The 26,754-nt window shown below is 36.1% G+C and overlaps 1 protein-coding gene across 1 annotated transcript in view; it reads left to right on the top strand.

The window, feature by feature from the left end:
* LOC126359934 (5'-3' exoribonuclease 2 homolog) overlaps positions 1 to 26,754 on the top strand; it is a 407,169-nt gene that overhangs the window by 91,889 nt on the left and 288,526 nt on the right. Inside the window, exon 9 of the mRNA XM_050007668.1 lies at positions 3,619 to 3,825. Coding sequence (XP_049863625.1) covers positions 3,619 to 3,825 — 207 coding nt within the window. The remainder of the gene's footprint in view (positions 1 to 3,618; positions 3,826 to 26,754) is intronic.

Raw genomic sequence — 26,754 nt, forward strand, 5'->3', positions numbered from 1 at the left:
TTTCTCATGTTCTGTAATGGCGTGGATATCCAACAATGCATGGCCGTAGAGCTTTGAGCGGTTCCACAAGGTGTGTTTTCGGGCAGTTTCCAACAGATTTACAATTAATGTCAGAAGTGTGTTGTAACTAATGGTGATTAATTTGATGGGCAGTAAAGATATTTTGTTTCTGTTCACCAAACTTACCGGACATACTTCATACAACAGCATAATTTATTGATTTTGTAATTAAGTATTCAGGAGAACTGTGGTATGTACTTGAAAATTCATTATGAGACCATATGTTTGTAGCCTACAGTGCTGTCTCTGTAACTCACTCAAATGCCTTTCTTCTAAAACGCATCTTAGAAATTTTCATTTATTACTTTTGCAAACTTCTGCCATTTGGGATACTGATCATATTCTTAGAATTCCAAAGCCATGTTGAAATTGTCTAAATATGTTCATCATTACAGGTCTCCATTTGGTGTGCTACTGCACATTTACGTTGTACTGTTTGAAGTAAAACAATTTAGGCTTTTATTGTTACGACTATAAGTTCCTCTAGTATTTTGTTTCTTCTAGAAATGTCTATCTCACAAAAAAGTTATCATCTTTAAAAACTGAGCCTTTTTGTCTCTAAAACCAAGAAATCGCCACATAACAGGTAAATGTATGATGATTAATTACATTGCTGAAAACAAACATAACCTACAAGTGATGATTTCACAAACAATTTAATAAATCATAACAGTGACAAAGTTGTGTCAGTGACAGACATGCAATTTGAGAATCAAATGCAGTTTCGTCACAAAAACCATGACAACAATAGTTTCTATCCGGGAGGGGGGTGTACATGTTTGTATACGACTGTGAGGTTTGTTTACAGTCACCATAATTGCAGTTTAAGCTGCAAAGCCAATTTTGTGCTTAGGTGTGTATAAAAAAATATTGAGCAATCTCTGGCATGAACAAACATTTCATGGGGTAATATGAAATCATGATGATGATAGAAAATAATGCTAACTGTCAAGCGCAAAAATGTTGTCTTACCAAAAATAAAATAAAAAATTAAAAAAGATAATTTTTGGTAGTAATCGTTTTCTTTTGGTGCTTCTGTGAGGATGACCTCGATAGACATGACACTGTGACAACAGTGTGCATTTACCGTTGTTGGTTGAGCTAAAAACATATAATAGGCATACACAGAAGAAGGGACATGAAACCAGCTACCACTTTTTCCACTCACACAAAAGAACTTCTTTTGTGTTCTCATTTCATTTTTGCATAACTAATTCATAAACTGTGTCATTAGATGATGCAAATCACCTGCTGTAGTAATTCTAGATGGTAACGCAAGAAACTGCGGTTGCGTTAAACAAGGAACTTTGACACACTGTCAGTGGATAATGAGACCAAGTTATAGTAATAGGCTGATTGCGTTTCACTGTTTGGGGCTTATTGATGTTGCACAGGGTGATTGTGTTGTTTGCCACTAATGTCAAATGTGGTCTATTTCCATTACTGCCTCAAAGTAATTATGCCATTCAGTCTTTCTTTCTTTTTTATCTCTAATTTGGAACACACATGATCGCCCCTCAAGTGTTTCTCAGTGTACAGTAATTATATTTGCATTTTGGATTCATTTTCCTGAGATTGTTTCAGCCAGCTTTAAAAAATTGGACATATTTAATAATTAAATTTTATTAGTAGTTCATTTCCACTGAAAGCCAAAGCATATTCTGTCCTGTGACTTGGCTTTGCAAAAGCATGCTAAATCTAGAGAAATCATATTCAGAATACAGTTATAGGGTGAACAAAATTGTTGCCTTTCTTTGATTTTTAGTGATGCAATTTGCAATAAAAGGTGGATTACACTTTGTACACGTTGATAAAAGTGTGTTCTTTTACTAACATGTTTTTGCAGCATGTTGTTGATCATTTGCTAATATCATAAATCATACACAACAGAGTATACCACTGTATAGTAAGTAACTAAAGACAGATATATGTATTTCGTCCTACTGTGACACAAATATTAGCCCTTGCAATCAAACATTGTATTGTCTGAATGTATGTCTAAAGATAAAAATTATATTAGAGTGAAGTATGAGCATTGCGCCTCAGATGTCATGAAAATTGACTGGGTGACCATTTATTGAGATAATTGTATGGGCAATGCTATTGTTGACTGAAAATAAAATTAGCCTTGTGCCATAGCTTGTATGGTTAATTTGTTACAAGGCTTTTCCTTGTCAGTTCTGTATGCCTGTTTTCATGGGATTTATAAATTCATTTACAATGGAGTATCTTCTGTTTATTTGTATATGGCACATTTCTTCAACATTTTCCCAGTTTTTGTTAGGAGCTGTACAACCCTCACAAGATCGATGGTAATCTTTTTTCTCAATCCACAAATACTGGAGTCGTAGTGTAATTTTAATTTTATAGTTCATTTTGTTTTGAAAGCAAAATGTTTACAAATGCAGGATGTCATAAAAAATTATATCACATGCAGATATTGCATATTGAAGATTCTTGTTACAAAGTAAACTGGAAAACATAAAAATACCCAGGAAACGGAGACCATATTCATAAGCAGAATTATAATCTGTTAGTGTGCAGTCTCTGTTATGAAGTAAAAAGTTTGTTGTACTTTATATACTAAGATTGTCAGATGTAAGGCAACTGTGTGTATTTATGGATAGTTCTGTGATTGACATTGTGGAGGGCATAAATTATGAGGTGAGAGTTGTAATGTAAAAAGCTTACTGTCACATAAAAGTAGAAAATTATGTGGAGGGTGGTGGTGAATAGGAACTTGAACTGGAAGGTAGCAACTTCACTTTGCAAGGAAAGTAAAACACTACTTCTTTAATTGATTTGGAAATAAGAAACTATACAGAATAAGGAAGCTGAATAACTACAAAGTAATGCAGTCTCAACTTGCAGACAGGACAATAATAAAGAAAACATTCGTTTTATTAGTAACTTAGCACAGCACAATGAAATACTAGGTTCTGCCTCCATAAATTTACCAACTAGTAAAGTAAGAATCATATTGATTTGATGGTGTTTAACATTGTATGGGAATGTGGTTTTGATTGAAGGAAGCACCTGAAACAGCTATAGTTTCATGCTGATTTAACGACAATAATCATCTTTATATTTTTATTATATTCATTCTGTGACATGATATGATACAGCTGAAATCACTGTTACACTGCATTGCTAATTGATGCATGCCAATGATTGCATTGTTTTGTGGTATTCAAAAACAATTTCAATACAAAATAACTGGTACAACATATGTGAATTATGAAGTAATACGTTGTTTTTTTAAATAATATGTAGTTTTTACCAAGCATTATTGTACAAGTAGAGATGTAAACGTAAATGTAGTAATGATTTAGTTATTTTTAATGCTTTCTAGAAATCATTTTACAGCAATATAAAGACATTTGAATTTTACCATTTCCTCTCTTCATTTGTTATTTGTTGAACTGCTTTTTAATGTGTTTGCATTCTTCCAAATCATAAATTGTGTTAGCATTTTTTCATCAGTGCATTAACATACACAGTGTTTTTGTCTGTTTTGTGTTTATAAGAAATCTCAGTATATGATGTAAAACTTTGCAGGGTTTTCTGACTGACAGTGGTAATGTAAACCTTGATCGGGTGCAGCTGATCATGTCTGATCTTGGAGAAGTAGAAGATGAAATTTTCAAGAGCAGACAGGAAAAAGAAGTTAGATTTAAAGAACGAAACAAGGCACAAAGGAAGAGGCAGAAACTACTTAGAGATTTTAAACCAGCGTGGACACCTGTTGGACAGTATGCACCCACAGTAAGGCTAATTTCTTTTCTCTCTGTGTTGCTCTTTTATTAGAAAGTTCCAACTTTTATATACTTAATTGATGGGACTTGAATTCCAAGGAGATGGAATAGCTAAACAGTTCTGACGTGAAGAAGGAGAAAAAAGTCCTAAAATCTAAGATTGCAAAATTCTATTTTAAGTGTTTATAATGACAGTAAAAGGAATTTGACCTCCTGAAAGTAAGTACAGGGCCTCTGGTCTCCTTGTCTTAATTAGTTTTCTGAAATAAATTGCTCCATAGATGGGACATTTATGTTAATAGCAATGTAATAAGTTTGATTTTTTGGTAAAACAACAAACAGATGTTATTCCTCCATCTTTTCATGTAATCTGAGGTACTGGGTTGTATTTCAGTATATGTACCTGTATAAATCTGAAAGTATTTTGGAATATTGAACTGCACAGAACTGCCACATATAACAACATTGACATAAATGTAACAATTGCCCCTAAGTGTCCTCTTTTTCCTTCATTCAGGAGCTCTTTTCTTTCTCCCTGGAGACTAAAAAGTTCCACGAGATTTAGACAGCATCAGCAGAGTATTTAAAACTGGCAGTTTAATTTAATGAACTGTCTGCATCTTTGAAAATACTCAATAAGTTACAGTAAAATATATTATTTATGCTAAAAAGTGTAACGTCATTCAACAACACACATAATGCGACCCATTATTAAATAATTAGCGTTAGAGTCATCCTTTACCCACATAAATTAATAGTTTTATAGGCAATTAAATTAAAATTTTTGGCTGAATTTTTGAATCTTTGAATAAGTGTTCTTACTAGATTTATCTTTAATTTTACCACACTGGCCTACAGGGCAGTTCAGTTAAATCTTTGCGTAGTAGTGTTGTGAGAGTGCGTGTCTGGTGTGATGTTATTCTGCATCTGTGTTTATCTACTGGGGGAAACAGGCGTTGAAACTTAGATTGAAGAGCTAATATTTCCACAGTGGTGGTCTCACGTTTTAATGCATCCTGTTATCAAAATGTTGTAATATTGTCCAGATAGATGACAACATAAATGTCATAGATGATTTGTACATGAAGATAAGGTGTTTTGTTTCAAAGTGTGTCAGGCGATACAATAATATCCCGTACATACAACAAACAAGCACCAAAGTTCTCGAACACAAAATATGGAAAAATAAAAAGGTTTTCTATGTTTAAATACTTAGGGGAAATGATACAAGAAAACAGTCTCTGAAAATCTGCAAATGAAGTTCGCTGTCAAAAAATGACAACCACATTGAGATTAACCCAAAATATTTATAATAAAAAATCTCTAACTTCAGTAAACTTAGGCGTTAGAGCACTGTAATCAAACTTAGAATGTCTTTATGGAGCAGAAACTTTAATTTTAAATAGAAATAGTGGTATTGGAAGAAATTCAACAGAAAGAATGAAGGATAATTAGGAAAACATTAAGCCCCAACATTACTGATGGAGGAACTTACAGGTTGAGAAGTAATAAGGAAATAGAAGAATACAGACATACATGGTGACATGAGAAAACGAAGACTTAAATTTTAAGGGCGCATTAAAAGAATGGCACCCATTAGGTTGACAAAACTAGTAGAAGAATTCTATGAAAACAGAAGTAAGGTCAAAGCTGAGCCTATTGAATGGATCAGTGTTATTAATGAGGATCTCAAAGTAGTTGGTATAACTCAGACAGATGTTACAGATAGAAAAACATTCAGATAAAAAATATTTGATTGGAAAATTGGTCAGAGGGAAATTAGAAAACAGACTGGAACACCGTGGTCTGATGAGAAAAAGGAGACTTTATTCTGAAAGGATGAAACAAATTCGGGCGCAAAGGAAGGCCAACCATCAAGAGTGACATTGATTGATTGTACCTTGCGTGATCTTATTGGGCCATATGTGAATAATAGTAATAATAATAGTAGTAGTAATAATAATAATAATAATAATAATAATAATAATAATAATAATAATAATACATAAAAAACCTACATTATGGACAGGTAGAAAATTTAAGAAAATTCTTTATAGAAGGAGCAGAAACTAGCAAAATACACAAAGCAATCACTCATATAAATACGTCGGCTACTCCATTGCAATTTCATAACCACTTCTACAACCCTTTAGATCACCAAACATCAACAGATACAAAGAAAGTAAATTGGAAAAAGAAAACACTACATGGTAAGCACCCGTATCATCTAACACAGCCACACATCGGTCAAGTCACATCCAACGCATGGCTAAGAAAAGGCAATATATACAGTGAGACGGAAGGATTCATGATTGCAAAACAATAAACACTAGATATTACAGCAAGTATAATAATATACCCAATACCACAACAGATAAATGCAGACTTTGCAAACAACAAATAGAAACAGTAGACCACATCACAAGCAGATGTACAATACTAGCAAATACAGAATACCCCAGAAGACATGACAATGTAGCGAAAATAATACATCAACAGCTTGCCTTACAACATAAACTAATAAAACAACATGTTCCCACATACAAGTATGCACCACAAAATGTACTGGAGAATGATGAATACAAATTATACTGGAACAGAACCATTATAACAGATACACTCCTGGAAATGGAAAAAAGAACACATTGACACCGGTGTGTCAGACCCACCATACTTGCTCCGGACACTGCGAGAGGGCTGTACAAGCAATGATCACACGCACGCCACAGCGGACACACCAGGAACCGTGGTGTCGAATGGCGCTAGCTGCGCAGCATTTGTGCACCGCCGCCGTCAGTGTCAGCCAGTTTGCCGTGGCATACGGAGCTCCATCGCAGTCTTTAACACTGGTAGCATGCCGCGACAGTGTGGACGTGAACCGTATGTGCAGTTGACGGACTTTGAGCGAGGGCGTATAATGGGCATGCGGGAGGCCGGGTGGACGTACCGCCGAATTGCTCAACACGTGGGGCGTGAGGTCTCCACAGTACATCGATGTTGTCGCCAGTGGTCGGCGGAAGGTGCACGTGCCCGTCGACCTGGGACCGGACCGCAACGACGCACGGATGCACGCCAAGACCTTAGGATCCTACACAGTGCCGTAGGGGACCGCACCGCCACTTCCCAGCAAATTAGGGACACTGTTGCTCCTGGGGTATCGGCGAGGACCTTTCGCAACCGTCTCCATGAAGCTGGGCTACGGTCCCGCACACCGTTAGGCCGTCTTCCGCTCACGCCCCAACATCGTGCAGCCCGCCTCCAGTGGTGTCGCGACAGGCGTGAATGGAGGGACGAATGGAGACGTGTCGTCTTCAGCGATGAGAGTCGCTTCTGCCTTGGTGCCAATGATGGTCGTATGCGTGTTTGGCGCCGTGCAGGTGAGCGCCACAATCATGACTGCATACGACCGAGGCACACAGGGCCAACACCCGGCATCATGGTGTGGGGAGCGATCTCCTACACTTGCTGTACACCTCTGGTGATCGTCGAGGGGACACTGAATAGTGCATGGTACATCCAAACCGTCATCGAACCCATCGTTCTACCATTCCTAGACCGGCAAGGGAACTTGCTGTTCCAACAGGACAATGCACGTCCACATGTATCCCGTGCCACCCAACGTGCTCTAGAAGGTGTTAGTCAACTACCCTGGCCAGCAAGATCTCCGGATCTGTCCCCCATTGAGCATGTTTGGGACTGGATGAAGCGTCGTCTCACGCGGTCTGCACGTCCAGCACGAACGCTGGTCCAACTGAGGCGCCAGGTGTAAATGGCATGGCAAGCCGTTCCACAAGACAACATCCAGCATCTCTATGATCGTCTCCATGGGAGAATAGCAGCCTGCATTGCTGCGAAAGGTGGATATAAACTGTACTAGTGCCGACATTGTGCATGTTCTGTTGCCTGTGTCTATGTGCCTGTGGTTCTGTCAGTGTGATCATGTGATGTATCTGACCCCAGGAATGTGTCAATAAAGTTTCCCCTTCCTGGGACAATGAATTCACGGTGTTCTTATTTCAATTTCCAGGAGTGTAAAACACCACCACATAACAAACCTGACATCATACTCACCAATAAAAAAAGAAGAAATTAACACAACTAATCGAAATACCCATACCCAATACAACAAATATACATAAGAAAACAGGAGAAAAAATTGAAAAATACATCCAACTGGCTGAGGAAGTCAAGGACATGTGACATCAGGGTGAAGTTGACATTATACCAATTACACTATCAACTACAGGAGTCATACCACACAGTATCCACCAGTACATCTACGCAATACAGCTACATCCAAACATATATATACAATTACAGAAATCTGTAATTATTGATACATGTTCAATTACCCGAAAGTTCCTAAATGCAATGTAACATATATCGTACAGTTAAAAGGAAGTCACGCTTGATTAAGGTCCACATCACTTTCCATTTTTAACCAGTCATAACATCTGAGAAAGGAAAGAAATAATAATAATAATAATAATAATATCTCATCAGTATGCACCTGTCTGAAGTACTTTTCTTTGTAAAACTTTCATTAACTGCAACTTCACATAAAACTTCATTTCCACTGGTGGAAACCTGGGTCTGTAACTTATTAGGCAGATGCTCTGAACACTAAGACATGTGTACACAGTGATTATTGCAGCTGCACAGAGTACCCTAGCATGCCTCCTGTCAAGACCCTAATTCTCAGTTTATTCATACGGTACTAATGTAGTGCCCCTTCTCCATTATCCTCATTACTCATGGCATGTAGCCAATTCCCATAAGAATGTGTGTGTGTGTGTGTGTGTGTGTGTGTGTGTGTGTGTGTGTGTGTGTGTGTGTGTGTGTGTGTGTTTTTTGTATCACCGATGAAGGCCTTGTTGACTGAATGCTCATTTCCTGACAGGCTTTGTTGTGCCTATCTGTGACTCAGCATCTCCACTGTATGGTGAGTAGCAACTGTTCTTTTGTGTCTGTTCTGTCAGAAGTATCTTGGGTTGAACTTTTAGAGGAATTGGCAAAATGCCACAAGTAATGAGGATAAAGGGCATGGGACTTACGTTAGTGGTGTGTGGATAAGTTGAGAATTTGGGTCTGACGGGAGGTGTGCTAGGGTAATCCGTGCAACTAATGACCATTGTGTTCGGATGGCTTAGTGGTCAGAGAATTTGGCGAGCAAGCAGGAGACCTGGGTTCGAATTCCAGTCTGTCACAAATTTTCATCTTTCCCCATTGATCTCAATCAGTGCTGCCTCACTGCCAATGTCTGAAATTCCTTTGTGTCTTGTTTCATAATGGCTACTGTATCGAAATGGTGTCTGTTCTTTCGGTTGTGTCCAGACAGTATATAGTAAGAAAGCTCTTTCTATAGCCAAGAAATTGAAAATGATAGGAAACTGTGATGAAAACAATATACTTTCAGAAAAGGATTTGCGCAGTCTCTTGGGATGCCATGTTTAACTGTGCACCACATAGTTGGCAAATGGAAAGAATTTGAATAAATTGCAGGAGAAGGGCAACAAATTACCAGAATGCGAAGACTGGGGCATGTGCTGGGTTGTAAGATGTTTTACTGTAGTGGCTATACCAAGCTAGGGATGTGTCAGACCTTCTAAGTGGATCAATAATTGAAGCATAGGTTCTAGAAATTTGGAAGGAAGATGAAAATGGAAAATGTTACTGTGGCCATCGGTTGGCTTGATAGTTTAAGGGACGTGTAGAAAATGGTTGCCAAACAATTGGAGTGGCTGAATCTATGATTGGAGATAATGGTTCTGCCTGGAATATTGATATATGATATATGAAAAGTGTGATAGATTTAATGCATAAAAACTTTTGACTGTTTTCCAAACTGTTGCCGAAAAAGTCTTAAGTTGTACTGGGTGATGGTCCTCACTTGCATCAGTGTTGCAGAGAAATGGAAGTTGCTATAATTGGTAAAGCCGCATATCACTGTTGCTTTAGAAATGTTTGTAAACTGCAATGTTTGGTGACTAAGCTAGATGGCAACCTGCATGATTGTGCTTTTTATAGATAAATGTGCTGCCAACCTGAAAAATATTTTGCTGCAAAATATTGGACTTGCTTCCCTTCCTTCACTACAACCATTTATCAAAGACTAACAAAAGATAAGACAACGGTTCCACTGAGAGTGACTTATTCAACATTATCTACCACACAATGTACCAGACTCTGCAAAGCAAATCATTCTCCTGGATGTACACAGTTTTATTTCAGATGTGTGGAATACTGTGGAAGCTCATGTTGTCAGAAACAGTTTCCAGAAAGCCAGAATTTTTGGGGTGAGTTTATCAATCTCTTGAAATTATTGGGGAAATGTTTTTTGTAGTCTACGCAATTGACAGGATTAAATTTCTTGTAGACATGTGGAGGAGCAAATGTCAATGTTGACATTCCTGAAGACATCTCAGATGCTTGATGTACAGGAGATAATAAAAAGTTGAAGCAGGGTTGGAATACCAATAATATGTTGTCCCTTTAAAGCACAGAGTTCAGAAGACAATCTGACTTGCAGATACTTCTTTGCAGGAAATGGTGAATCACATGTTTTCACTGTTAGTTTGAATGTCTGTATATCAGCAGCCTAAAGGAACCTGTTTTATGACTCTTTGAAACTTAGTAATCCTCTATATTACAAACAGCTTCTGTGGTACAGTTTTTTTAAATTGTTTTTATCAGAATAGAATATTTTTATTAGCGTTTCAGTATTTTTCATACAGTTGGCTTTGTCAAAGTTTACAGAGGGTTTTAGCTTCCGTACGATATTCAAATTGTTACAGAAAGGGGAGAAAAGGAACTAAAGACCTTTTCTTCAGCATTATGTAAAACAATGTTTTATACAATAATTAAATACACACATAAGTAAAGAATCACAGTAAATAACTAGCTTATATAATATTAAAATATTTTCTTCATAACTTAGGTAAAACATATATTTTGATGATTAGTTTCTAAGAATTCTTCAGTTGTATAGAATTCGTTGTTTTTTAGCCAGGTTTGCAATGTCTTCTTATATTTATTTAGTGGTACTGTACGAGCTGAGCATGGTAACTTATTTAAAAATTTTATGCGTAAATACTTATAGTTATTATGGACTACAGCAAGTCTTGTGGAAGGCAAGTCCAGCAGGTGACTGTTTCTTGTACTGTGTGCATGCACATCACATCTCATGTTCAATTTTTTCAGATTTTCTCTGACATATATTAGACAGTTATATATGTACATGCTTGGCACTGTCATTACGCCAAGAGATTTAAAATAATTTCTGCAGAACTCTCTGGGTGTGAACCCCTCCATGCACCTGATTGCTTTCTTCTGCCATCTGAAAATACATTCAGCCCCTGGGGAGTTACCCCAAAGCGATATTCCATATTGCAGTTGGGAATGGAAAAAAAACATAGTATGAGTGGAGTAGCAATTGCTTGCTCGCACTGTTTCTTAATTTGTACAATAAGAAAAGTACTCATGCTAGTTTACTACATAGATAATTGGTGTGTCCTTCCCATGAGAGCTTTTGGTCTATGATTAGTCCAAGTAAAGTCACTGTTTTGTTTTTAGCCATTTGCATCATTTCTCTATTTTTGTCCAGTACACTCTGTAAGTTCTCTCCTGTACTTATTAATGTCATATTGTCAGCATATAGTATGTTCTTATGCGGTATGTAATTTGAGAAGTCATTAACATAGACAATGAACAGTAAAGGTTCAAGAACAGAGCCTTGGGGTATTCCTCTTTCTATAGGGAGTATTTCTGACCGCTGCTTATTTGCATATACAAGTTATAACCCATCTACTACCTGTATATCTGCTTATGCACACAATTTTCTACTAACTTGGATATGATTGGTACTATTGAAATAGGTCTGTAGTTATTTGGGAGGTTTCTTTCACCTTTTTTATACACAGGCAATGTAGCTGTGAGCTTAAGACAGTTGGGAAATATTCCTTCATCAAGTACTCTGTTTGATAGTGAGAGAAGTAGCATTTTAATTTCTTTTTTTATACATTTTATGATGAGATTACTGAGTCCATAATAGTCTTCTGTTTTGGAATTAATTAATTTGTTTATTGACTTATGAAGATCCTTTAATGTGATTCGGGTCCGAGTGAACTTCTCACTTCTTGTCTGTTTTGCACAAGTGAGCAATGCTTTTGCATCAGGGGCAGAGCTGATGGGTGGGGTGGTGACGCTATTTACAAAATATTCATTGAGAATATTGTTGTCAATAGGGATACTCCTTTCTTTATTGGTATTATTAATTTCCCTTTTCATGACAGTCCAGGCAGCTTTACATTTATTTTTAGAATTTAAAATATAGTCATCATTTGCACAGCACTCAGCATTTATTATTTCTAATCTGTAAAGGTTTCTCATTTTAGTGTAATTTTCCTTGTCCCTGTCACTGTTATGAGATTTGTCTTTCATAATCATCAGTAGTATTCTGAGTTTTAAGTTGTGGGGTGTACCACTTGTTAGTATTTTGTTGCTTATGAGTAATATTAATCTGGTACCTTTTGGTTGCCAAGGGGCATGTCATTTCTACTATATGCTTGATCTCTGTCAGGAAGATGGAAAAACATTTATTAATAGTTATCTTGTTATCCATTACATGAGTCCAATCCATTTCTTTTAACTCGTTTATCATTTTGTTTACATTGGATTCACCTAGAATTCTGTGTGTCACTTCTCTCTCTCTCTGTAGAACTGAAGGCTGACTTTTCTATTTGAAGCCATAGCCCTGCGTGAACTGATATTCCTAACTCTTATTACATCACATTGTGTGGAGTCTCTTTGGACATTGCTAATTATGTTATCAAGGCATGCATTCAGTCTAGTGGGTTTTTCATTGAGACAGTAATAGTTTAATGACTTCAGAGTGTTAATCATATTAATTACATTTTTTCTCTTTGCCCTTAGATCTATGTTAATATCACCTACAATTACAATTCTATGCTGTTTATATTTTGACAACAGCAATATTAAAGTATTAAATTTTTCTATAACTACTATCTCACCAGAGCCTGGGATTTGATAGATTGAGACAATTACAGTTTTCTGTTCATGCATTACCACACCAGCTATTTCTGTTGTAGCTTCAAGACATATTCTACTGAGATCTATAACTGAGTAATGCAATTCAAGGTTACTTTTGACATATATTGAGACCCCACTATGTGTAATACTTTTTCTGCAGTAGCTTGTAACTAACAAGTATCCAAAAGGAACACACAAGTATATTTCAGTGCCTTTCATCCAGTGTTCATTGATGCATAGAATACTGCAGTTGATTTTATCAAGCCAGTATTGTAATTCATTGATTTTACACCTAAGAGATTGTAGATTTATATGAAGGAGGAGGAAACTGTCACTGCTACGTAATGGTATTCTACTTTCACACAACCTTCTGTATTCATTTATTTTCGCTACATTATCTAGGGTTGCACCATTATCTGAATGAATTAGACTGCTGCAGTTACCACTTAATGTGGTTTCTAACTTTCCTTCATCTGTAATGTCGTTTTCTCTAAAAAAATGTGTACAGTCATGTTCTGTGGGACTGTCTTTCAAGACAAGGCTGCTGCGTGCTCGTATTTCATTTACTTTGTTTCTCTCCTGACACAAAAATATTTACCCATGGTAATTTAGATGCTCATCATGTTCAGTGTGCACATTTCTTTCAAGTCTGCTAATATCCACTACATTGCATTTAGCATAAACGGAACATAGTTGTTGATTTTAATATTTGTTTTACAAATCTCTTTGTTAACACAAGAATTATAGATCAAGTCATGTCTATGAGGTGTCGTCACAACAACAGTGTTTTCCACCTTACTTACATCTAAAAAAAATTTCAAACCTGTTATATACTATTTGGCTTCCTTATGGGCTACATCATTTGCAGAAACTGATGGCTCAAGAATCCCCCTGCACCTCAATTCATAGGATGTTAGAAAAAGGCCTGTGTGGAAAGCAATTACTCCGTCGGGTTCATACAGTCAATTTAATTTTGCAGAAAGCAGTTGTCAATGAGACATGTCTTTATTTTGATTATTTCTGTGAGGTGGTGGTGGTGGTGGTGGTGGTGGTGGTGTGATTTGCATTATAAATTATTGAAAATGCAACTACAAACACTGATGGTGCATGACACCACCTAAGGAAATACTGTTGATATTGGTAAAGCTTACACAGTTTATGGTGATGGAAGTATTGAAAGCCATTCTATATCTTCGAGAGTGTCGCGTTTGCAGTGTCTTGCCTCAAAGCAATGAACACTTCATATGAACTGTTGTTAATACTGTACATAAAAATTCCTGACGGTGTATGAATATTTGTTGGAATAAGTTACTGAAGTCACTTTTCTGAAAGTACCTGCATTTTTACAAGAAATGTGGAAAATATAAAAATATGGTTATAGTTACAAAAACTTATTTAGAGGAAGAGAAAGACAAAGGAAACCACTTATGCTACCCGTCATATGAGCTCAAAATGTTTCGCTTAATTGGCTGCAGATACAGAACCATCCCATTGACTTCATTCCTTTGTGGTAAAATATGCTGGTTATGTGACTCCTGTTCTTAACCTATGTAAGTGATCTTCTAATTATTTTAAAGGAGTTCTAAAACTTTAATGTTTATCTTTGTCACTAGGCTTATAATTAAGGTTCAAAGTCATCCTTACCAGATGGAGCTCAGATGATAACTGAAGAGACCTAAAATTGATCCACAGCAAACACTTTCCCTTAATCTCAAAGAGACTTGTGTTGTGATAGTTTGAAAAAAGTTTTTTCCTAGGTAGCATCTCGCTTTGTGTTGAGCTAAAGCAAGGTTCTTGGTTTAGAGTATTTTTACTTCCCGTTGTTTTATGGAATTACATTCTCAGGCAATTTGTCTAACAGAAAATAAAGTATTTGTTCATCAAAAGTGATTGGCAAAAATATTATCTAAAGTAAATTGCCACAAGTCTTGCAGAAGCTTGTGTGAGGATCTTGGAATTCTTACTCACTTTCCAATACATTTACTCCTTAACCCTTGAGCAGGCACTCCTGTGTATAGTGTGTGCCAACCACAAATAAAAATGTTTTGCACTGTTCCATTGTTATTTCACAGTATGAACCCATATCTGTTCCTTTATTATTGTTTTAGCTAACACAGTGATAAATTGTGTCATATGTCCAAGTAAGCAGTAGTAATATAAGATAAACAGTGAGTTAGGTGAGCAAACACTTGCAATCCTTGCAAGAAATTGACCCAGATTATGAGCTAACAGCACAATCCGAGAATGAGGGAATTGTCTGCGAGATAATTAGTAATCGAATAAGCGTTTGGTTGGAATCTGATACACTGCACTGTTTGATGCCTCAAGTGGGTCACTGGAGTGGGGTAACACCTGTCTGTGGTAACAGAGTGATATAATGAAAGTTTACTTCATTATTGTTTGACTAAAAAAGATTAAACTGTGGTTTTGCTCATACATTTTTACCTTGGTCTTACATATATACAAAGTAGGCCGCATGCACGCTTGTGTTATGAAAAATTACATAACTACTCATGGGTTAACAGTTTTTTTGCTGATAATAAAAATAAATTTCTTTGATTCCTACAATCACAATACCATATCCAAAAATGATAAACGTGTAGAACTCCTTGTAAGTTGTTCAGAGAAGAATTACAGACTCTTACACAAATCTATTAAACTTTCAATTTACATAAAGTAATAACTGGGAATCCCTGACAATTAACAATAAAAGTATGTACATACCTCATTGGAGATTAATCTTCCAAATTATCTGATTGGCTAAATATGATGAATTAAACATTCTATTAGCTACATGGTAAAGAGCGCTATTAATTGTAAACCTCCACGTCAAGTATTAGTGTACTGTAAGCAAAACTCGTTGCTTCAAATGTAGGTATCTTTTTTGAACATATTTTTCTAGTAAAGTAAGTATTAAGTTACTGAAAGAAAATAAAGAGAACCTATTTAATATACATTAACTGATAAAACTTCATTTTTTAAGTAGTAGCTTTTGTGATAATTTACATGGTTCCTGTTATCTGGCAGAAGTGGAAGTTGTATTGAATGTGAAGTCCTAATTTACTGATAATACAGTGTAAATATTAAGTTTCCAAGAGTTACTGCTTTATCTTATGGTAACATATTCAATAAAGTTATCCTTCCAGCTTACTGTTATTGCATAATCCACTCTGCTGTTGTATTGGTAATATTTAGTTCACATTATCAATTTCATAATTGTGCAGTGACAGACTTGCTTGTGGCAGTCCAACACAACTGAAACACGTAAAGTGATCTAAAACATAACTACATCAAAAATGTGATGTATGTGCTAATTCTTGTGTACAGAGAGTAACAGAAGTTTTATACCTCCCACCCCCAAATAACATGTAGTTTGTTTTCATATAGCAGGCATGAAATTTAGTAACTGTATCTTTGGTGGCCAAATTGGGTGCAGGCAGAACAGGCATATTTTATGCATACGGTAGCATTGACTCTCCATGTGATTGCAGTTTGGATCACTTTATGTACTCTAATGTCTTGGTTGAGTTGAAGTGCCACAAACAGGACTGAAGATGAAATGGTAAAGTGTTGAAATTGATCATGTAAGTTAAAGACCCTCAGTAAAACAGGTGAATAGGTTACCAGTAACAGTAGACTAATGAAATATAGGTGCACACATCCATGAGACTAAAGCACAATGAAGTATGATTATTGTGATTTAATTTAATTTCTCTTGCATATCTACCCAGCACAATTTGGTACTAAAGTTTTAAATATATGATGCTGAACTGTGTTCTAATTGATAACAACATATAAGATATTGTCACATTTGGATGGAAGTAAAAATCAAAACTGTTATGGCATCACGGCAAAACAGGTATTGTACAGAGATCAAATATATAATGTATAAATAGTAAAATGAGAACAGGAATTTTTTAATAAAGAGTGGATAATTTCTAAGTACTTAATTTCATAATTAAAACAGAGAGAATACAGAGGTAAAGAAACTATGGTGGAGGATAGAAGGATTAACAGACAATTATATACGAGCAATGTACCAACTTTTCAAAAATCTCAAGACAGAAATTTATATTAGATTTAAATCCATTGTATAAGTCATTATTGTCTTGTTCACTGCACTTATTCTAAAGAAATAACTTTCAAAGTTTTTGCCACATCTTGAATGATAGCCAAAAACTTCAAACAGTGAACCGCCAACTGTACAGTAAAAAGCTTGTTCCTCATTTGTTTCTGCCAGATAGATAATGTTATAATGGATAATTTATTTGTAATGATTGCTTTAGAATATCAATGGGGAAACTGTCAAGTGATTACGCTAAATGCGTGACCACTTTGTAAATTTTATGTAGCTATTGGGCTGTTCAGGGAAGTAGTTGTACCCAAGTTTTGAAGAAATTACTTATGGTGTGACATTATCGTGTTGGAAGATAGTTCCATGAAAAGTGCTGATGAAGATATATTGCATCATGAACAATAACAATGTATGTAGTTCCATGAAAATGCTGATGAAGAGATGTTGCATCATGAACAATAACAATGTATTTTACATAAAGTTGATGAGAATTTGGGCAAGGTATTTGTAGGTGAAACTTACGTTAGACTGAACTTGCAGTGATGATTAAGAAGACCGAGTGCAGCTGCTGTACTCATTATCAGTGAATCAGTGCAAAGGGAATCTCTGTGACTAGTGACATGGAGACATGATGCTAACGGGGCCTGATCATCCACTTGCATGCTCAACTCAAACTGAAGTGGTCAGAGTGTTTACTCAACTAGAACTGCTCTGGTGAACTACAGCAGTGTCAATTTCTTCTGTAAATGTTTGGAAATCTTTGGCTGCTTATAAATATCAATTTGAATGTCAGTTATTCCATGAATTTACAAGTTTACCAAATTTCTACGTACTTCAACAATAACAGTTATAGGATTTCCTCTCAGTCCTTGTTCCTCATTTGCAGTATTTTAAAATCTTTATTTAAAAAAATAGCTTACAGTCGGCCATATTCAGGACATATGTTCAGTTCTCTCTTGAAATCCATTTCCTTTCCCATGAGTAATCTGCATCTCAGAGGGAGCGTCTAACATAGTTCTGCCACCTAACCCAAAGAAAAACTTCTCCAATTTAATGTATCATTTATATCAAAGCACAAAAGTGCATTCATTAAGACCTGAAATGCCACAAGTTCCCATTCACAAATTATTTTTCAGACTGTAAGTTTTCAAATAAAAAAAATTCAGTTTGAGGAAAGATAAACTTTAATATATTAATCCATAAACCACCTCTCCATGATGTATTATTTCTTCTTGGCCATAAGTGAAAGAAATCACTTAGTGTGAATGTTTCATCTGCATAACAAGCTTATCATGTCACTGTAGAAACGAAGTAATAATTTCAACATAACAGATACTGAAACATCGCAACACTTTATAAACAACATTCCTTCATTTAATAACATTTATAAACCTCCACCTATTCTATGAACCAAATAATGTGGTCACTACCTCACTCTTCAACCAGCATAGAAGTTTTAACAGCCACCTTGGATGATGGAGAGTAGTGAGCCTGGATGAAGGAGAGGTTTCTAGCAAACTTGGCTGAAGAAGAAAAAATCTCATTTTGCTTTTCATGTCAAAGATCAAAACTCTTTTGTCAGTAGTTTTGAGAACTGAAAGCAATTCAGATACATCACTTCAAATGACAGTCTACCTCTGGTAACATTGTGTAAAATACTCTTTAATTTCCCTCTCTTTCAGTGTGCTCAGAAGTACTGGATTTGAGGATTGGTATTCTCCTTCCAACATCATGCCACCAGCTTGAATGGAATTTTGGCTAGGCTAACTGGTCTCTTTTTGCAGAAAGATTTGATAGGCAACTTGGTAGATTTCTCCAACCTACCAGAGCTACAATGGGTTTTCTGGTTTAGTAATAAGCTCTGTGGAAGACAGCATACCAAGGCACTTTACATGGGAATAAATCCCAGACTGGGATGAATATGATGAAGAAATGTATACCTGTAACCAGAATTTAAGAGACTAAAATCATAATCTGATGAGAACTCTCTAATTGCATTATTTTTACTGACAAAATTGCTGCCACCATGAAATAAAAAACGAAAATGAGAAAATCTCGCAGTTTCAGTAGTAGCTGCCCAGAGTTGTTGCTCAACTGGGGGGGGGGGAAACAAAAAAAAAAAAAAAAAAAAAAAAAAACACACACACACACACACACACACACACACACACACCAGGCAATTAAGTGACACTCGAGATGTATCATCAGTATAATGAGATCAGGAGCAACGCGCTACCTCTTTGTGAGAATAAAAATAGTTGCCAACCTTAAATCAGGTAGACTAAATAATATTACCTCATCACTCAGCAAGGTGTATAAAGTGCTGAAGGTTGTGATTTGTGATTGTATAATCTCTCTCATATTAAATAAAATCCCTGTTGAGTAATTAGATTTCTGACCGAAATAACACTGACCACCTACATAGGAGGTTTCCAGAAATAACTAAAAGCATTTGATGTGTTTATTGATCTGACTGTGGCATATCACACTCTCTGGAGGCAGGGCTTAAGCTGTAAGTTTCTTCAGTCATACCCTGTGCAAAAAAAGTTTGCCTACCAAATAAGACCTTTCAAAGTCACCATAAGTAATGAAAGGAGCAAACAAATGAAAATTAACAATGATCTCCCTCAGAGATCTGACGTAGTAGTATTAGTTTTTTTTTGGTATATTGCTGACATACCTAAACGAAAGTGTCCATAAAATTCACATACGCTGATGAATGGGCAGTAGCTGTTCAACATAAAGGCATAGAAACAGGAGAGGCAGTATTGTTAAAGTATTTAAAAACGTTTCCTCAGTAGTTTCACATTTTAAGGCTCCAGCCTGTTCCAACCAAAATTTATACAAGATACTGGTCAACTTACAGAACATTTTGAGAAAACTGTTCTTTTCTACAATGAAACACCCACATACCTAGGTATAGACCACCTTCTACAAAGCTCTGTAGTTCAGTATAGTTTTCCTCAACCTTTACTCAGTGTAATTCATCACCAAAGCTGCTGTATTCTACTGTGTGTCTCAATAGTGACCATGTTAAGATTGGAGTAGAGCTAAACTGCACCAAGTGGATAATATCTGGAACAACGTCTGTGCCCTTATATCGGATGCCAGTGCTCAGCCATGCCAGTTGTGGTGAAACAATACTGTTGTACAGGACACACTAAAATACAAAAGAATCCTTCATGAATTCAGAAAAAAAAAAACTGGCTGTGTTCTAGAGGTGCCCACCTCCCCCCTGAAAAAACTAATAGATAGTTCTTACCCCCTTATTCTGTGTTTCATAGGAAAAAATTGGGTAGGAATTGTCTTGGAAGTACCAGTGGAGCCTTAGTTCTATTATTTAAAATTTTCAACATAATATCTCTTAATTATTACCCTTATTTATTTATTTATGGAAATGGTCTTAAAAGTCATACCCATGTGTTTATTTGTCTCTATATTCAGACCATTAGTGGGTTCCAGTTTCAGTACACTTTTTCTATTTTCCTTGTCCATGTGGTAGCCTTTGATTGTTGACAAATGCCACTCCTGGCTACTCACTATCAGCAGCAACTTGTTATTGCTGTATCGGGTCATTAGTACCTCTGTGCTCCTATCTCTTTTACTACTGGGTACTGTAATGTTTTCCTGACGACTGGAGACTTTGTGGTACTGGGGTGAAAGACTCGCATATCTCTCTCTGGTGATTTACACCTCGTATGCGGTCAATCTTCTTCTCGGGACAAATGTTTGCGTCAGTCTTCACAATGCTCCTTCTCCGAAGACTTCGTGCTGGTTAGGGAAATATTATTGAACTACTTCTCTACCCTTGAAATGATTTCTTACTATCAGAATACTTGCATATCAACTCCACCATATTTTCTTTTGTACAATAAGACTATTACACAAGTTTCACATGCACTTACAAGTATCGTAAATCAACCTCGTCTGGAAAACATTAGTACTTAACATATATTATTAAAGTCTCTCTTGCTTTTAATAACCCTTGTCAAAACATTCAAGATAAGACACTACATCAGTTGCACATGAAGCAGTGGACAACTTTCCTCCTTCAGTGCTGGCATGCTGTTTGTGACATGCTGATAAGTTTCAGAAAGAAATCTTTGATAGAGAGATAAATATAGATATAAACCTTGAACTGATCATCCTGTATTTACAATCAGATGGTTTGGACATGGACTCAGATGGCAGTGGCACTGATATTATGATGTAGATTTTGGAACAAAGTAAAGTAGTAATATTTCTTGATTTTAAAAAATGTGTTTGTCAACATATCAGTTGCATACATAGAATAATGATAACTTCGTAGCCTTTATTGCTTAAGAATTTGTTTCGTATGAAGTATACAAACTATAGTTTTCTACATACTGCATCTTGTGCGATCTAATTACTCGCGAGAATGTGACTGGATAAATTTCCCCCAATCTCTGATAATTTGACATTTTCAAGGCATGAATTGGAAAATGGCTTAAAATGACAGGAAGGATTACCTGTCATGATATCCATGGTTTTCGACAGTATCAGTCAGCATTTTCTTGAGTTATACACAGAAGGCTGTTAATTGTTTGCTTGTTCAGTGGATCATAAATGCTGTCTCTAATGTAATGTGGAACAAGTTCGTTTACGCTCATAATACCCATTGACACCAAAAAATGTGATAACATTCTGACAATGTTTTATGATAGTCTTTTGCACTAGTCTTTGCCACCAGTAATACTTTCTGTGCACAGTGATTTACAATTAACTGCATGCAAACTCACCAACACACACATGCACTTAAAAAAGTGTGGAGTAATAGCAGTTGTAGAGCAACTATGTTTTTGGCTTAAGTATGAAGTTAATTTTGTTGTGTACTAAATTTCAACTTACAGTTCAAATTGCAATAAGTAACAATTATTTCAACCAGTCTGAGTGATCTTGTTGTTCGCCAATTGTCATTTTGAGAAAAATTGTTCTTGTTATTTTCGCAAAGCTATGTTAGCTGTTCTTGCCTTCAAACATCACAAGGACTGTAGCTGTGGAGCAGCGGACACAATGTTAAGACGTGAAGGAAGATCTCTCTCACATATTCGATTGATCAAAACCAGTTTTAAAATGTATTATTATCCTCATAGATTTGAATGTGTAATATGGTGTACTACAGGCAAATGAGCCTGATTGTTGTCCTCAGCAACCAAGTTCGGTAACATGGACTTTGTTTGCCTGCACTCTGCTTCCACACATGCACAGATCTCATCCCCTCCATGGTTCCACATCACTCTGCCTCTCTGTGCGGAAGCACCTTCCTACATGGTGTGGTCTATAGTGGACCATATACATCTTAAAACAATAAAATAGGCCTTAATGAAAAGTATTTTTGCGTAATAAATTTCAAGCTTTTCCAGCAAGTTGAGAGCATGCCATTTTTGCACCATGTGTGAGAACCAGCAAGTGTGCTCAAAGTGCAGAAAGATTTTGTACGGAAAGCCTACTTTGCTTCATTTGACAATGTTCCGCTTTAATCCTTGGATACCTCTCTTACACATGTTTGGTTGCTGTCTTTACCTAGTATAGAGTGGATTACATATTTTCTTTTACTTTCTTTCGTTGAACATATCTCTCTCTTGCTGACTTGTCCCTTCTCAGTTTTATAATACATTTCATTAACTACGCAAGACTGGTACAGTCTTGTAATGGCATGTTACACGGTATGAGAGACCCCTCTAGCGGTTAAAAACCTCCGACCATTTCTTGCCTTTGCGGCATTCAGGTAGCGATATCGACCAAGGGTGCTGATTCCTTACTACAGTTGTTTCTCAATTTGGCTTCTTTCTTTACTTATTTTATCATTTTTATGCTATTCTGTTAGCTCCGTAAGCTTGTTCTGATGCATGTCATTATGTTTTTGTCAAAATCATCACAGGAGTATCTCAGAATTACATATCATTACTTAAAGGTTTCCTTTTAACAATCTGAATTTAACTTAAATCGTTTTTTTTTAATTTATTGCAGTTTATCACTGTAATAACGTATAAAATTGGTAAGCCCACCATAGACTTTTACATGTTGCACACTTTTTTAAATGGATTTTGTGTATTATTATTATTATTATTATTATTATTATTATTGGTGAATTCTTACCAGAAATGGAAGATGTTTAGCAAATAACTCGATCAGTCTTTCTTTGAGTTGTTCTTTTTTTTCCCCCCCAATAGGCTTCCCTTCTTTCCAAAAAGGCTTGTTTATGTTCATCCAACCACTTAGGTCTGTACTGTTTTTCTTTTGGTAGCTCTGATGTAACTTCCCATTTGTCTACTTTGTGTCTGAAGGTGTGTTTTTCCAGGATGTCGGCTGGTCTTATGTTTGCATTATTTAGGTCCTTTCGAATTTCATGTAGCCAAGGTGTGGAATTCTTAAGCGAGGTTACATAATCTATTATTCTCTTTGTCAGTTGATTTTCTGGTAGTCGGCTGAGATGGCCAACAAAATTTCTTTCTCCTTTTCCTAACATTAGTTTTGATGTTTGAATACTTTTCTGTTGTTTTAATTGATTGTAGCCTATAACCGTCATGGGTATGTCTTCCTCCTATAATTTTCCTGATGATATTTCTTTCTTCTTTTTTTATATCTTTATGTTGTTGTTTTCTTTTAAGTGTTAGTGTTTCACTTATGTAGAGGATTGCTGGTTTTATGACACTATTGTAGTGTCGAATTTTTGCCCATCTTGACATTGATTTTTTCGTTGTAGAGGTTTTGCATTAACCCTAATCCTGTTTTAATTTTTTAGAGGCGGTGTTGCTGTAAGATTTTTTTAATACCTGTCAGTTCGATGAATTCTCCAAGATATTTAAAGTATGGGACCCTGTTAATTTTACCATATTTTGTTTTCAAGCTTGCAATTTCTGTTTTGGAACAAAAGAATTAAGTTTTCTCAAATGAAATTTGTAAACCTATATTTTCTGCACATTCTTAGAGTATTTCCAGCTGCTTGACTGCAGTCTGCTCATCCTCTGTTAGTATCAGCAGATTGTCCTGAAATGCAAGATATGCTATGTAGAGGTTGTTTTTGGCAACACCCAATCAGATTTTCTTCCAAACCCCACATTTCTTGAGTTCTTTCTCCCATTCTTGCATAACTTCATCTAGAACTACATTGAACAGAATAGGAGAGAGTCCATCACCTTGTTTCACACCTGTTTGAATGAGATCTTCCTCATAAATTTTACTTCAGATTTTGTGCCAGTTACTCTTTGTTTTATGATTTCTCGTGTTTTGGGATCTAATCCTCTCTCTTCTAAAATTTTGAATACTGTAGACCCATCTATTGAAACTTATGCTTTTCTGAAATCTACAAATGTGCATACTACAAGTTTTTGTCTGAGAGCTCGCATTTTGAGTATGATTTTGAGGTTGAAGATTGGCTTTGGACATGATCTGTTTGGTCTGAATCCTGCTTGATGTTCTGCTACTTTGAGTTCTAATTATTGTTGTGTTCTATTCAATGGACAAGCTCACAGAATTTTGTAGGTGACTGGCAGTAGAGAAATCTTAATTTATTACCTTTTTTATATAGTGGATGAATCATAGCAATCTTCCAGTCATCTGGGATTTTTTCGATTGGCCAGATGTTTTGGATTATTTCAGTAATTTCTTTGAGTGAATTTGGGCCTAAATTCTTCAAGAGTTCTGCTACAGTTCCGTCCTCCCCGATGCTTAATTACTTTTAAGTTCATTGATTTGCTTATAAATTTCTTCTCGTGTTGGTGGTGACGAGTTCTGTGGTGAGATTTCTGGTTGCACATTCAGGAATCTGTCTTTTGAGTTCTTGACAGTTTAAAAGCTGTGAAAAATATGTGGCTAGTACTTGGCAATTTTCTTTATTTGTCACGGCCAATTTACCATCTTGTTTTCGAAAGCAAATGTTTTGTGGTGCATACTCTTTGGTCTAGTTTGTGAAGCTCGTATAGAAATTGTGTGCATTGGAAGTGTGTTTGTGTATTTCGAAAAATTTCTTATGTCTTCCTTCTGATTTGCTACAATCGTAATTTTGAAATGCCTTTCGTTTTTCTAGTGCATTCTCGAATTCTTGTTCCACCAAGAGTGTTTTGGTGTTTTGTGAAGAGGCATCAGATCTTTTGATGATTTTGGTTTGAAATTTCTCCTAATCTTCTGCGTATTGTTCTTCCCATTTTTCAGTGATTTTGGAGTCTTTGATTTTGTATAATTCAAATTTTGGGATCAATAGTGTTTTTCTTTTGAATTTCCTCTTGGGTATGAATTTAATTTTTATTCTGGTTAAATAATGACCCGAATTGATATCTGCACCCCTGCATACTTTCACATCGTGAATTTGTTTTTGGTAGTCATATGATATTGCAACATGATTATGGAGTTCTCCCAAGTGGTGGATGGGTGATGCCATGTTTTTTTGTTTTTTTTTGGGATCTTTCTTTAGTAAGGTTGACTTTGTTTAGGTTTTTTGTTGGCATAATTCAATGAGTCATGCACCATTTCTAAGGTAAATTTGTGTGCTGGATAGTTTCCTATGGTCTTCTTGTATCTGTGTTCTCTGCCAATTTGTGCATTTAAGTCACAGAGTAGTATTTTCACATATCTTTTGGAATTTTGGCCATCACTGTTTCACGTTCTTCCCTGAATCTTTCTGTTTTTTCAGGCTCTTTTTTTATCACCACCATTTGTTGCATGTACATTAATAAAGGTGTAGTTTTTGTTTGTGTGTTTGATTCTTAGGGTCATTAGTTGATTGTTGATGTGTTTCCCATCTGTTACTGAGTCCAACACTGTTTTGTCTACAATAAAGGCTATTCCAAATAGTGCTGTTCCTTTGCCAATTTTCTTGTCTGTTACACTTTTGAAGATTCTGTGATTATTGTAGTCTCTCATTTCTAAATCTGTATAGTGTGTTTCTTGCAAGGCGAGAATTTGAATTTCTGCTTCCTGAGTTGCGAGATTTTGTAATTTTTCTGCTTCAATAAGTTGCGAGATTTTGTAATTTTTCTGCTTCAATAAGTTGAATATTGAAATTGCACATACATGTGTTTTTCTTGAAAGTTTAGCAGAGCACTCCGGTTCGCTTTCTCGTATAAGCCCAAGCTCCTCAGAGTCAGATTGCTTGGTTGCCACTTTGGAGTGGGTGGATTGTCCACCTGGGGTAAATTTGTCATTACTTGTGTATGAGTCATCAATTGTCTAGCTTTGCTAGTTGTGTAGAACAGGGATTGTGAGTCCCTGGAGCATGTTTGCAGCCTCACATACCAGTGAGGAGACCATACTGCCAGCTCCAAGTCAGACGCAGCATGGATCTTGGTTGTCATATTGGTCCATGGGTGGTACATTTTGTATAATTATATAATAGATGAATACATGTAGGCTTACAGCATACGACACAAACATGTGGCTGCTGGAGTGATTTTGTCCTAAACAGTAGCCCATCTAACAAGATGATTCTGATGACACTTTGACCTAGTTTATACCATATTTAAAATGTGTGATGATGCTACGTTGATTTTGTATGTATCTTTTGATGATGTCGCTGTGGATTTGTTACATTAGGCCATGTTTTAAAACTGATATGCCTTGTCATATTCAAGTGCATGTTTTCCACATATATGTTGGTAATACTTTTCATTATAGCTTATTTTGTTGTTTTAAAATGCAATCAGTCCACTAGTGTATTTGTTTTTCCCTTGTTTTGGTAGACAGAAATAAATTTATTGTAGTATGTCTGGTTTTCCTGGCCATTGTTCTAGACATAACTTTCTGTACAGCACTCTCTCTCTTCTCTTCAATATTTAGGCTGTTATGTTCCAAGAATGG

The sequence above is a fragment of the Schistocerca gregaria genome, chromosome 1 (assembly GCF_023897955.1).
Source record: "Schistocerca gregaria isolate iqSchGreg1 chromosome 1, iqSchGreg1.2, whole genome shotgun sequence".
Taxonomy (NCBI): domain Eukaryota; kingdom Metazoa; phylum Arthropoda; class Insecta; order Orthoptera; family Acrididae; genus Schistocerca; species Schistocerca gregaria.